At 41.4% G+C, this 12,662-nt stretch overlaps 1 protein-coding gene across 1 annotated transcript in view; it reads right to left on the bottom strand.

Moving 5' to 3' along the window:
- The window catches only part of SAMHD1 (SAM and HD domain containing deoxynucleoside triphosphate triphosphohydrolase 1), a 57,001-nt gene that overhangs the window by 42,705 nt on the left and 1,634 nt on the right, over nucleotides 1-12,662 (bottom strand). The window contains exons 2-3 of the mRNA XM_025876312.2: nucleotides 8,650-8,716; nucleotides 4,579-4,651 (exon numbers count right to left, since the gene is read on the bottom strand). Of these exons, the coding sequence (XP_025732097.1) occupies nucleotides 4,579-4,651; nucleotides 8,650-8,716 (140 nt within the window). The remainder of the gene's footprint in view (nucleotides 1-4,578; nucleotides 4,652-8,649; nucleotides 8,717-12,662) is intronic.

Here is a 12,662-nt window from a genome sequence, read left to right as displayed (position 1 = left end):
ATAAAGCAGGCGTTTTACTCACTTAAGATTCATTTAATAAATTAGCACCTGTTAGGTCAAACACTGTAATTCCTCCTCACTGTTACACAATTCCCACCTTCAGAGGCCAGCTAAATTTAGCATGAAGAAAACTGAACCAAGAATAAAAGGTTGTGACCTTAGGTTAGGCAATGGTTTCTTAGATATAACAAAAGCATGAGAGACAAAAAGAAAAAAACTAGGGGTGCCTGGGTTAAGCATCTGCCTTCGGTTCAGGTCATGATCCCAGGGTCCTGCTCAGCAGGGAGCCTGCTTCTCCCTCTCCCTCTGTTTGCTGCTCCCTTTGCTTGTGCTTGCTCTCTGTCAAATGAATATTTATAAAAAAAATAAACTGGACTATATCAAAAATGAAAAGCTTTTTGTGCTTTAAAGAATAGCACCAAGAAAGTAAAGATGATCCAGAGAATGGGAGAAAATATTTGCCTATAATATACCTATCTGATAAGGGACTTATATCCAGAATACATAAAGAATCTTTTTTTTTTTTTTAAGTAATCTCTATGCCCAATGTGGGCATTTGAACTCAGTGTGGCCCAACTGAACTCATGACCCCAAGATTGAGACTTGCATGCTCTACCGACTGAGCCAGCCAGGAGCCCCAACTTGTAGACTTTTAAGCGACTGAATCATGAGCTATGTTAATTATATCTCACTAAAGCTGCTCTTCAAAAAAAAAGAATAAAAGGTGGATACCAAATTAGAGTAGGAATCAATTATTTGTTCAGCTGTACTGCTGCTGAAGCTAAAATCATATAAGCTATTGACTTCATTACTATACAGTGACTCAATGACTGAAGTACTTAGTAACTTTAAAATCTGTTTTAAGGGGCACCTGGGTGGCTCAGTCGTTAAGCGTCTGCCTTCGGCTCAGTTCATGATCCCAGGGTCCTGGGATCAAGCCCCGCATCGGGCTCCCTGCTTGGCGGGAAGCCTGCTTCTCCCTCTCCCACTCCCTCTGCTTGTGTTCCCTCTCTCACTGTGTCTCTCTCTGTCAAATAAAGAAATAAAATCTTAAAAAATAAATAAATAAAATCTGTTTTAAACAAGTGTAAGTTAAAATTTATAAATGTGGACGGGCGCCTGGGTGGCTCAGTTGGTTAAGCAACTGCCTTTGGCTCAGGTCATGATCCTGGAGTCCCAGGATCGAGTCCCGCATCGGGCTCCCTGCTCAGCAGGGAGTCTGCTTCTCCCTCTGACCCTCCCCCCTCTCATGCTCATTCTCTCTCTCAAACAAATAAAATAAAATCTTTAAAAAAAAAAAATTTATAAATGTGGTTAGACAGTTTCCTGTTTCTGATGAAAAACAGAATAAAAGTGAGAAAATGAAACTGCTGTCTTGAATATTACTTCAAAAATATTTTGTTGTAAATTGTAGCTGTGAAAATGGCGTCACAGAGAGCATCTGAGATGATCTCACTGCACCCTCTATGCTGCCCCTCTCATGAAGGACAAAACAGATTACAGGATAGCAACTTTCTTCCAACTACAGGACAAAATTGTTAAATATCATCTTTGATAAGTGACCACTCTAATTCTTCATGAAAAGAATGAGGCATTTTAATATTAGGAAACTTTTTCAGAAAGGGCTAGGATTTGATTATTCTTCAAATAAAATACTTGCTGTAAGAACCACTACTTAGCCTATAAAATTATTGTAGGACTGAACCAAACACATTCATTAAATATTTTCAAACACGGGGGGGTGCCTGGGTGGCTCAGTTGGTTAAGCGGCTGCCTTCAGCTCAGGTCATGATCCTGGAGTCCCAGGATTGAGTCCCACATCGGGCTCCCTGCTCAGCGGGGAGTCTGCTTCTCCCTCTGACCCTCCCCCGTCTCAGGCTCTCTCTATCTCATTCTCTCTCTCAAATAAATAAAATCTAAAAAAAAAAAAAAAACACATGGGGCGCCTGGCTGACTCAGTCCATGGAGCATGTGACTCTTGATCTCAGGGTTGTGGCTTCAAGCCCCATTTTGGGTGTAGAGATTACTTAAAAATAATTTTTTTTTTTTTTAAAGGGAGGGGGCGCCTGGGTGACTCAGTCAGTTGAGCAGCCGAGTCTTGGTTTCAGGATAGGTCATGATCTCACTGTCATGGGATCGAGCCCTATGTTGGACTCTGCTTCAGATTCTCTTTCCTTCTCCCTCTCCCTCCAGCTCACATGCACTCTCTCTCCCTCAAATAAATAAAAATCTTTAAAAATAAATAAGTAGATAGATAGGTAGATAGATATAGATAGATAGATAGGGGGTGCACCTGGCTGGCTCAGTCAGAACACACAACTTTTTTTTGTTTTTTTTTTTCAGAGCGAGAAAGAGAGCGAGCGCGTGCAGGCGTGTGCACACACACATGCAAGTGGGCGGGGACAGCAGAGGGAGTGAGGGAATCCTAAGCGGGCTCCATGCCCAGCAGTGAAATTCAATCTCACGACCCTAAGAATATGACCTGAGCCAAAATCAAGAGTTAGACGCTTAGTAGACTGAGCCACTCACGCACCCCAAGCACGTGACTCTTGATCTCAGGGTTGTACATTCGAGTCCCACTTTGGGTATAGAGATTACTTAAAATAAAATCTTAAAAAATATATATATAAAATAAAAAAATTAAAAATTAAAAAAAATAAAATCTTAAAATTTTTTTTTCAAACATGATTTTTCAATGGATGATAAGCAGGCTAACTAGCGAAAGTAAAATTGAAATATGTATTCTCATAGGGATCTTAGATAACTTAAATACTATAAAAATACATAAAACAGGGCGCCTGGGTGGCTCAGATGGTTAAGCATCTGCCTTCAGCTTGGGTCATGATCCCAGGGTCCTGGGCTCGAGTCCCGCATCGGGCTCCCTGCTCCTTGGGAGCCTGCTTCTCCCTCTGCCTCTCTCTCTCTGTCTCTCATGAATAAATAAATAAAATCTTTAAAAAATAAAAAATAAGAAATAAAAAAAGAAAGTTTAGGGCCGCCTGGGTGGCTCAGTCATTAAGCGACCTTTGGCTCAGGTCATGATCCCAGGTCCTGGGATTGAGCCCCACATCGGGCTCCCTGTTCACCGGGAAGCCTGCTTCTCTCTCTCCCACTCCCCCTGTTTGTTTTCCCTCTCTTGCTGTGTCTCTCTCTGTCAAATAAATAAATAAAATCTTTAAAAAAAAAGTTTAAAACACTTACTGTAAAATATAATTTTTATAAAGCTTAAAAAACATGTAGAACAATACTACATATTGTTTATGGCCACACATACATGTGCAGTAAAAGTAAAAACATTTGTGAAAATGATTAAACCCAATTCAGGATGGTGCTTTTGGGGGGAGAGGGGGGAAGAAAGGATGGAAACAGAATCCAGGAAGGGTACAAAAAAGGCCTTATATTGTTTCCAACATTTTGTTCTAAAGACAACAGATCTAAAGCAAATTAGGCAACATGTTAAGATTTAACAAGCTGGGTAGTAGTCCACTTATACTTTTCTGTATGCTTAATATATTTTAGTGGGGTTTTTTTTGATGTAAATATTCTGTGCTTAATTTAGAAAATACAGTTTGTGGGGCACCTGGGTGGCTCAATGGGTTAAGAGTCCAACTCTTGATTTCAGCTCAGGGGCCCGAGCTGGGTGGGAAGCCTGCTGAAGATTCTCTCCCTCTGCCCCTCCTCCCCCCAACTAGTGCATGTGTGTGCACTCTTTCTCTCACTCTCTAAAAAAAAAATAATAAAAAGAGAAAAAAGAAAATGCAGTTTATTTATTTATTTTTTTAAGATTTTATTTATTTATTTGACAGAGAGAGACATAGCGAAAGAGGGAACACAAGCAGGGGGAGTGGGAGAGGGAGAAGCAGGCTTCCCCGCGGAGCAGGGAGCCCGATGTGGGGCTCGATCCCAGGACCCTGGGATCACGACCTGAGCCGAAGGCAGACGCTCAACGACTGAGCCACCCAGGTGCCCCGAAAATGCAGTTTAGAAGTATCAAAATCAATCACAATCCTATTACTGAGAAGCAGATTTACTTCCATTCTTTTTAAAATGAACTCTTTTCTTTTTCTTTCTTTAAGATTTTATCTATTTATTTGACAGATAGAGACATAGCAAGAGAGGGAACACAAGCAGGGGGAGTGGGAGAGGGAGAAGCAGGCTTCCTGCCGAGCAGGGATCCCGATGTGGGGCTCAATCCCAGGACCCTGGGATCATGACCTGAGCCGAAGGCAGACGCCTAACGACTGAGCCACCCAGGTGCCCCTTTTTCTCCTTTTTCAAAATGAATTCTACAGGGGCACCTAAGTGGCTCAGTCACTTGAGCAACCAACTCTTGATTTCGGCTCAGGTCATGATCTCAGGGTCCTGGGATTGAACCGTGCATCCAGCTCTGCCCTCAGCGAGGAATCTGATTGAGATTCTCTCTCTCTCTCTCTGTCCCTCCCCCACCTTGTGTGCATGCATATGCTCTAAAATAAACAAATAAAATCTTTTAAAAAAATAAGTAAAATGAATTCTACAGGTGTTCATTCTATGTCACTTTATAATTCAAAAAACATGATAAGCTCTGATTCCTCTTACCTTCATTGAATCAACGTGAATTTCACTCAGTTGTTGGATATAATTATGCAGCTTCTTTCTGTCCCCCAAGGTACTAGAATTATAACAGGATAAGCAAATCTATCATTATTTGCTTAATAATAATCCCTAGAGTATATAATAGTATATAATCAACTCTAAATTATCTACATTAATATAATGAGAAGTCAGATTAAAAGGAACAATTAATAATTCAAACATACACCCCCCTAGAAACTCTCCCTTAGGCTTCTGCCCTTGATGCTCTTCCCGTGGTAACTCAGACTTCAACATCTATGTCTCTACTGAGTGCTCAATTGATACTTCAAACTTATTTTAATCTACCTGAAGTTGACATCTTCCCTCACAACCCTGAATTTGCATGGCTCAAGGTACACTCTGAAGCAGAGCACAGTGAGAATGAAAAAGGACTTTGAAATCAGAACTGGTTCACATCTTTACACAGAATCTGTGTGACCTTGGGGAAAAAAAAAATCACTCAACCTTTTTTAGTACATAAATGTTCTTATCCATAGCACAGGAAAAATGCAAGTACTAGGTATAACTGATGCACAAATCAAATATATATGAAGGTTACAGCTTTACCTGTACCCATCTTCCTTTGTCAGTAAGCCCTCATAACGCTCGAGGTTCAATAAATATATTTAATAGGATTTAACGTAAACACCTCAAAATCCTATAATTCATTATTCTGTGTCATTTACACTTACTGGTCCAAGCAAGTTAGCCTGACACCTGGCTAATTATTAACAGAACCAGCAGACAAGGGGCAGAATTTACTAATCCACTAGCTAATTAGATTGAAAAATCTTGTGCTCAAAGTCCTAGATAGTCAGAATCACTACAATTGGCCTCTATATTGTACTCTAAGACTCATGATAACTACAAAATATAAGAATGATTTTCTTGGATGTACAGAAGCATTATTACAGCTGATAAATCATAAAGCAGCATACCTTGTATTTTCCTATTCCCCTACCATCCTCATCAGGTTGATGTAACAAGCACAGGGAAGTACTTACAGGTGATCTAAAACTGAGTCAGGTTAAGTATCGTTGCACAGTTGAGTATAACCAAAAGTCACAGCATAAAATACCAAACCTAAACCAATCTCACTGCCCAATTATTTTTCCTGAACTAATATTCAATAGTCATCATTTAACAAAACCCAAAAAGAAACTATTGACAAAGAAATCGCTGATTAAAGTATATAAAAGTAGCCAACCAAAACCTAGTGGTTGTTTTATTTTAACAAAGGCTATAACAAAATACAGTACTTTATATATATAGTTTTGAAGATTTATTTATTTATTCTAGAAAGAGGGGGAGAGAGCCCGTGTGTGTGAGTGGGGGCAGGGGCAGAGGGAGAGGAAGAGAACCCTCAAGCAGACTCCCTGCCACTCAGGTGTCCCAAAATAGTACTTTGAACAAAAATTTAAAGTAGTCATGGGCAGGGGGGCCTCAGTGGCTCAGTCGGTTGAGCCTCCGACTCTTGATTTCAGCTTAGGTGATGATCTCAGCTCAGGTCATAATCTCAGGTTGGTGAGATCCAGCCCTGTGTGGGGCTCCATGCTCAGTGGGGAGTCTGTTTCTCTACCTCTCCCTCTGCTTCTTTCCCCCTTCATGCACACGGGTGTGCTCTCTCTCTCTAAATAAAAATAAAGAAATAAATCCTTAAAGTAGTCACAGGCCATAGTTAGACTACAGTAAGATTTTATTTCTGTATTTCATAATTTCTGAAATCTAAAATTTCTTACAACTGATATGTACATTTAATGTATTAATGTTTCTTACTTGTTAGAAAAACCTCTTAAATCAATGATTGATCATAAACTTGAGAAAATTTAAGTACTTGTCTAAACCGGATTCCCCCTAGAAAGCAAAGTCTAGGACAACAGCTTACATACAGGTCACTTATTTTAGGATGTGAATCCTAGGAAAGGTGACACAGGAAAGGAGGGGAAAAGAGTATAAGGCTATATTAATACATTGGTTGAACTTGTACCACTGTTAACAACTTTGACTCATCCTACTGGGATCTTTTTTTTTTTTTAAAGATTTTATTTATTCATGAGAGAGGGAGAGAGAGAGGGAGAGAGAGAGAGAAGCAGAGGGAGAAGCAGGCTCCCAAGGAGCAGGGAGCCCGATGCGGGACTCAATCCCAGGACCCTGGGATCATGACCTGAGCCGAACGTCCTACTGGGATCTTTTTTTTTTTTTAAAGATTTTATTTATTTATTTGAGAGAGAGAGAATGAGAGATAGAGAGCATGAGAGGGAAGAGGGTCAGAGGGAGAAGCAGACTCCCTGCTGAGCAGGGAGCCCGATGTGGGACTTGATCCCGGGACTCCAGGATCATGACCTGAGCCGAAGGCAGCCGCCCAACCAACTGAGCCACCCAGGCGCCCCCGTCCTACTGGGATCTTTAAAGGCAGCTCTAGACAGCAGAATTTTGCCATAATGGAAATGTTCTATATCTGCCCTGCCCTGCCCAACATGGTAGCCACTAGCCATAAGTGGCTATTGAGCACTTGAAATATGGCTAGGTGAGGAATTGAAACTTTAAATTAATTTAAACACAGAGCTAGTGGCTACTGTAAAGGAAAACACAGTCCTGAAAAGTCCTGAAATCCACCTCATAGTTATAAGGTGAGTAATAAGGCACGACAGATGATGTTCATTTGAAATTCTATTTTGTTCACTCATGTCTCCCAAGTTCCTAGAAAAATTCCTAACACTCAGTAGGTCCCCTATAAATATTTGTTGAATAAATCAGTAGTATTGGGGTCCACAAAGTAAATGGTTCTCTTTAAAAGCAAGACTCTATTAGAGCAAATTCAATTCAATTAAAATAGTAAGCAACTATTATATCTAAGAAATAAGTAGTAAGGGGAACTTTGAGGAGACTGACTGGGCTGAAATGTGATTATGAAAGAGGCAAGATGAGGCTCTTGAAGATTCTGATCCAAAGGACATTTATTAAAATTCAAGTAAAAGTCCTAAGGTGATCTTTTCTCACAATCTGCTTCTATCATCAACTATTAAACAATAGTGCATGAAGTAATTCAGTATAATCCTTTGTTTTGATTCTTTAGTTACTGTTACCACAATCAACATTTAGCTAAATGGAATTCCAGAAGGAAAAAACCTTATTTCACCACCGTTGCCAATTCTCTTAAAAAAAAAAGTCTCCGTTTTAAGGAATATTTAAATATTTGCTCATCTGTGATCTTTAAAGTGAATCCACACTAATCTAGACCCTGCAACCTCCAGCCTTATATTTACTAAGGGCCAACATGCTAATCATTTTAGGTACATTGTCTCATTATTATTTTCCATTTGACAGGTGTAGAAACTGAAGAGTTAAATTACTTGTCTCAAACCATACAACCAAAAAAGGACCAAACTACTTTGGATTGCATCTTTAAATCTAATACCAGGTATATATTTTAGTCTTGAGATAACTTTAGGAAGACCTAGAAATATGTTCAAGATAAGGCTGCCGCCTTGATTTTTCTTGCCAACATTTCCCCCCCTATCAGTTCTTATATATTTTATGGTGTCTATAATCCAATTATTCTGAACTTGAGAGTAAAAAGTTGATCATTAAAACTTCATGAAGGCTTGTCAGCAAAATTTTTTAAAATAGGAATCATTAGCAATATTAAACACAACATGTGCACAGTAAAACCAAGCAAACAAAAACAACTGTGTTGGGGCGCCTGGGTGGCTCAGTTGTTAAGCGTCTGCCTTCGGCTCAGGTCATGATCCCAGGGTCCTGGGATCGAGTCCCGCATCGGGCTCCCTGCTCTGTGGGAAGCCTGCTTCTCCCACTCCCCACACTTGTGTTCCCTCTCTCTCTGTCAAATAAATAAATAAAATCTTCAACAACAACAACAACTGTGTTAACCAGCAGGCAGGGGATTCTGTTTAAAACACTCTGTAGATTTAAAATGAGGACAGTTAATATTGGTGATCATGTGCTTTGTCCCTCAGAGGTGAATAAAAAGGTCCTAAGTATGCTTGGCTGCAAGGTGAATTTTATCATTCTTACCTTATTCCAAGACTTTCGAGATCAGACTCATTAAGATGGAGCAGTGTTAAACCTGTGATTTCATTTTCTTTGGAAGAAAAGAGAGAAAAAAAGATAAAATGGTTTCAATATTTATAGCATATGCATTTTTATTTCTTTCAGTTTGGATTCGCCAGATTTTACTCAGATCAACATTTACTAGCCACCCTCTCTAGGCAATGAACTGTGCTAGGTTCCACTTTTTTTTTTACGATTTTATTTATTTAAGAGAGAAAGAGGGAGCATGAGCGGGGGGGGTGTGGCAGAGGGAGAGGGAGAAGCAGGTTCCCCACTGAGCAGGGAGCCTCACTTGGGGCTCAATCCCAGGACCCCGGGATCATGAACTGAGCTGAAGGCAGACGCTTAACTGACTGAGCCACCCAGGTGCCCCTAAGTACCACTTTTTCATCTGCCACTTGGAAAGTATTTTTTCTCTCAACATGGGGCTTGAACACACAACCCCAGGTTCAAGAGCCACATGCTCTACTGATTGAGCCAGCCAGGTGCCCCTGCCCCTTGGAAAGTCTTCATTTTAATTAGATAACTATGCCAACAGGCTTTTTTGGATAATTAAATAAAAAAATTTTTAAGACTTATTTATTTGAGAGAGAGAGAGAGCACGTGCACCCCACTGAGTGCACAGCGAGGAGGGGCAGAGGGAGAGAGAGCCTTAAGCAGACTCCACAGAGCCTGTCCCAGGCAGGGTTCGGTGTAATGACCCTGAGGTCAAGACCTGAGCTGAAGCCAAGAGTTGGGCGCTTCAAGGACTGTACTACCCAGGCAACCCCTCAAGTGAAATTTTTTAAATTGTTTGCAGTGAAGTCCAAGTTGCAAAATCAGCAGCTTCCTTCTAAAACAGGTGAGGTTTGGGGTGGGGGGCTGAATGGGGCGTAAATCTATTGTTCTCGGAAGAGTCAGGTCAAAACCATAGCCGGGGGGGAGGGGGGGAACACCTGGATGGCTCAGTAGGTTGAGCTGCAGACTCTATGTCTTGGCTCAGGTCTTGATCTCACTTGATCCCATGATGGGCTATGTCCTGGGTGTGTAGCCTACTTAAAAACACACAAAAAAGGCAGAAAGAACAATTTCAGGCTCAGTAAAATTTTATTTTGTGTTTTTACTTTAGTGACATCCTGGTTTTCTAAAAATACTCTCAATAAACCCAGACATATTTGAGGTGCCTGGCGGGCTCAGTCAGTAAAGTATGCGACACTTGATCTTGAGGAGGTTGTCAATTCGAGCCCCACCTGGGGTGTAAGAGATGACTTAAATAAAAATTATAAAAAACTTGCGGGAGCCTGGGTGGCTCAGCTGGTTAAGCATCCAACTCTTGATCTCAGCTCAGGTCTTTGGGCTCTGAATTCAAGCCCTGCATTGGGCTCCACACTGAGCATGGAGCCTCCTTAAAAAAAAACCATTTTTTTTTTTTAATTTTTTAACTGAGGGGCGCCTGGGTGGCTCCGTCATTAAGCGTCTGCCTTCGGCTCGGGTCATGGTCCCGGGGTCCTGGGATGGAGCCCCACATTGGGCTCCCTGCTCCGCGGGAAGCCTGCTTCTCCCTCTCCCACTCCCCCTGCTTGTGTTCCCTCTCTCGCCGTGTCTCTCTCTGTCACATAAATAAATAAAATCTTAAAAAAAAATAAAATGAATTTTTAAACTTAAAAAAACACTAATAAACTTGAAGATGTATTTTTTTAAAAAAAGACACTAGACTATGCAATTATGTAATTTTACACAAATGGAATTATGTCTTTTATAATTTATTTTTTCAAACCCAAGAAGTCACGGAGATCTTTTTGGTCAATTTTATTAAACTACAGCATTTTTAATGCCTGTCTTATATTCTACAATATAGATGCACCATAATATATTTAACCAATTTTTTTCTGAGCGTTATGCTCAGGCGTCCCATGTTGGGACTTCCTTTAGCTCCTGTCCTGGGACTTTATGGCTTGAGCTCCAACTGACACTTGGGTTGGCCTCCTAAGTTCCTTAGGGATCAGAAAATCTTTAAAGATATGTAAAGTTCAGGGGCGCCTGGGTGGCACAGTTGGTTAAGCAGCTGCCTTCAGCTCAGGTCATGATCCCAGGGTCCTGGAATCGAGTCCCACATCGGGCTCCCTGCTCAGCAGGGAGCCTGCTTCTCCTTCTGCCTGCCACTCCGCCTGCTTGTGCGCTCTCTCTGACAAAAAAAATAAAATCTTAAAAAAAAAAAAAAAGAAATGAGGATACCTAAATGAGCATGCCTTAAAATGAGTATACCTAAACCGATGTGATAGTTGTAAAGATTTTACTAGATAAAATATGAGAAGTGCATAGAATAGTACTTCACACAAAGTAAATGCTGAGTAAACCCTATCACTATTATGTATAACTATTATTATTGGATAGATTATTTCTACTTTTTTGCTACTTATAACCAATGGTTAAAAGTATGACCTTGAACATATTTCTCTGGACACCTGTACAATTCTATCTGTAAATTCCTACAAGTGAAATTTCCTAAGTAAAAAGGTATTACCAAACTGTCCATGGTTTGAGCCAATAGACACTTCCATCAACTTCACTGGATTACCCATTTCTCCTATTATCAGTCTTTAAATATTCTTCTATCTAGGGGCACCTGGATAGCTCAGTCGGTTAAGTGGGATGGAGATCTCAGGGTCGTGGGATGGAGCCAGGAGTTGGGCTCTAGGCTTGGTATGGAGTCAGCCTGGGATTCCCTCTTCCTCTTCCTGCCCCTCCCCGCCCTGCACTCTCCGAGAATAACAAAATCTTAAAAAAAATTTTTTTAATTAAAAAATAAAAATAGGGCGCCTGGGTGGCTCAGTTGGTTAAGCAACTGCCTTCGGCTCAGGTCATGATCCTGGAGTCCTGGGATCGGGTCCCGCATCGGGCTCCCTGCTCGGCGGGGAGTCTGCTTCTCCCTCTGACCCTCTCCTCTCTCATGCTCTCTCTCTCTCTCATTCTCTCTCTCAAATAAATAAATAAAATCTTTAAAAAAAAAAAATAAAGATCTTCAAAAGAAAAAAGAAACGAGCCATTGTACCACGTGGTCAGTTTTTACCAATTAAAAGTACATAGTGAGGGGCACCTGTGTGGCTCAGTCGGCTACGAGTCGGCCTTCAGCTCAGGTCATGATCCCAGGGTGCTGGGATCCAGCCAGGTCAGGCTCCCTGCTCAGCAGGGGAGTCTGCTGCTTCCTCTCCCTCTACCCAACCCCCCTGCTCATGCACTCGCACTCTCTCTCTCAAATAATTAAATAAAATCTTAAAAAAAAAAAGGATGTAGTGAATTCTGCTAGTATTAGACTGCAGGTTCAAGAGAACAGATGATTCTGAAGGTCGATGAATTATTCTTTTTTTTTTAAAGATTTTATTTATTTATTTGAGACAGAGAGAATGAGAGAGAGAGCACATGAGAGGGGAAAGGGTCAGAGGGAGAAGCAGACTCCCTGCCGAGGGAGCCTGATGCGGGACTCGATCCAGGGACTCCAGGATCATGACCTGAGCCAAAGGCAGTTGCTTAACCAACTGAGCCACCCAGGCGCCCTCGATGAACTATTCTTTTTTTTTTTTTAAAGATTTTATTTTTTTATTTGAGAGAGAGAGAATGAGAGAGAGCACGAGAGGGAAGAGGGTCAGAGGGAGAAGCAGACTCCCTGCCGAGCAGGGAGCCCGATGTGGGACTCGATCCCGGGACTCCAGGATCATGACCTGAGCCGAAGGCAGTCGCTTAACCAACTGAGCCACCCAGGCGCCCGATGAACTATTCTTTAGAACACTACTGAGGGGCACCTGGGTGGCTCAGTCGGTTAAGCGTCTGCCCTGGACTCAGGTCATGATCCCAGGGTCCTGGGATGGAGCCCCACGTCAGGCTCCCTGCTCAGTGGGGAGCCTGCTTCTCCCTCTCCCCACTCATGCTCTCTGTCACTATTTCTGTCTCTTTCTCAAATATATAAATAAAATCTTAAAAAAAAAAAAAAAGACCACCAC

The sequence above is a fragment of the Callorhinus ursinus genome, unplaced genomic scaffold (assembly GCF_003265705.2).
Source record: "Callorhinus ursinus isolate GAN/ISIS: 27379988/994484 unplaced genomic scaffold, GSC_fseal_2.0 scaffold38, whole genome shotgun sequence".
Taxonomy (NCBI): domain Eukaryota; kingdom Metazoa; phylum Chordata; class Mammalia; order Carnivora; family Otariidae; genus Callorhinus; species Callorhinus ursinus.
The sequence above is the reverse complement of the archived record's forward strand: the minus strand, read 5'-3'. Positions and strand labels throughout refer to the sequence as shown.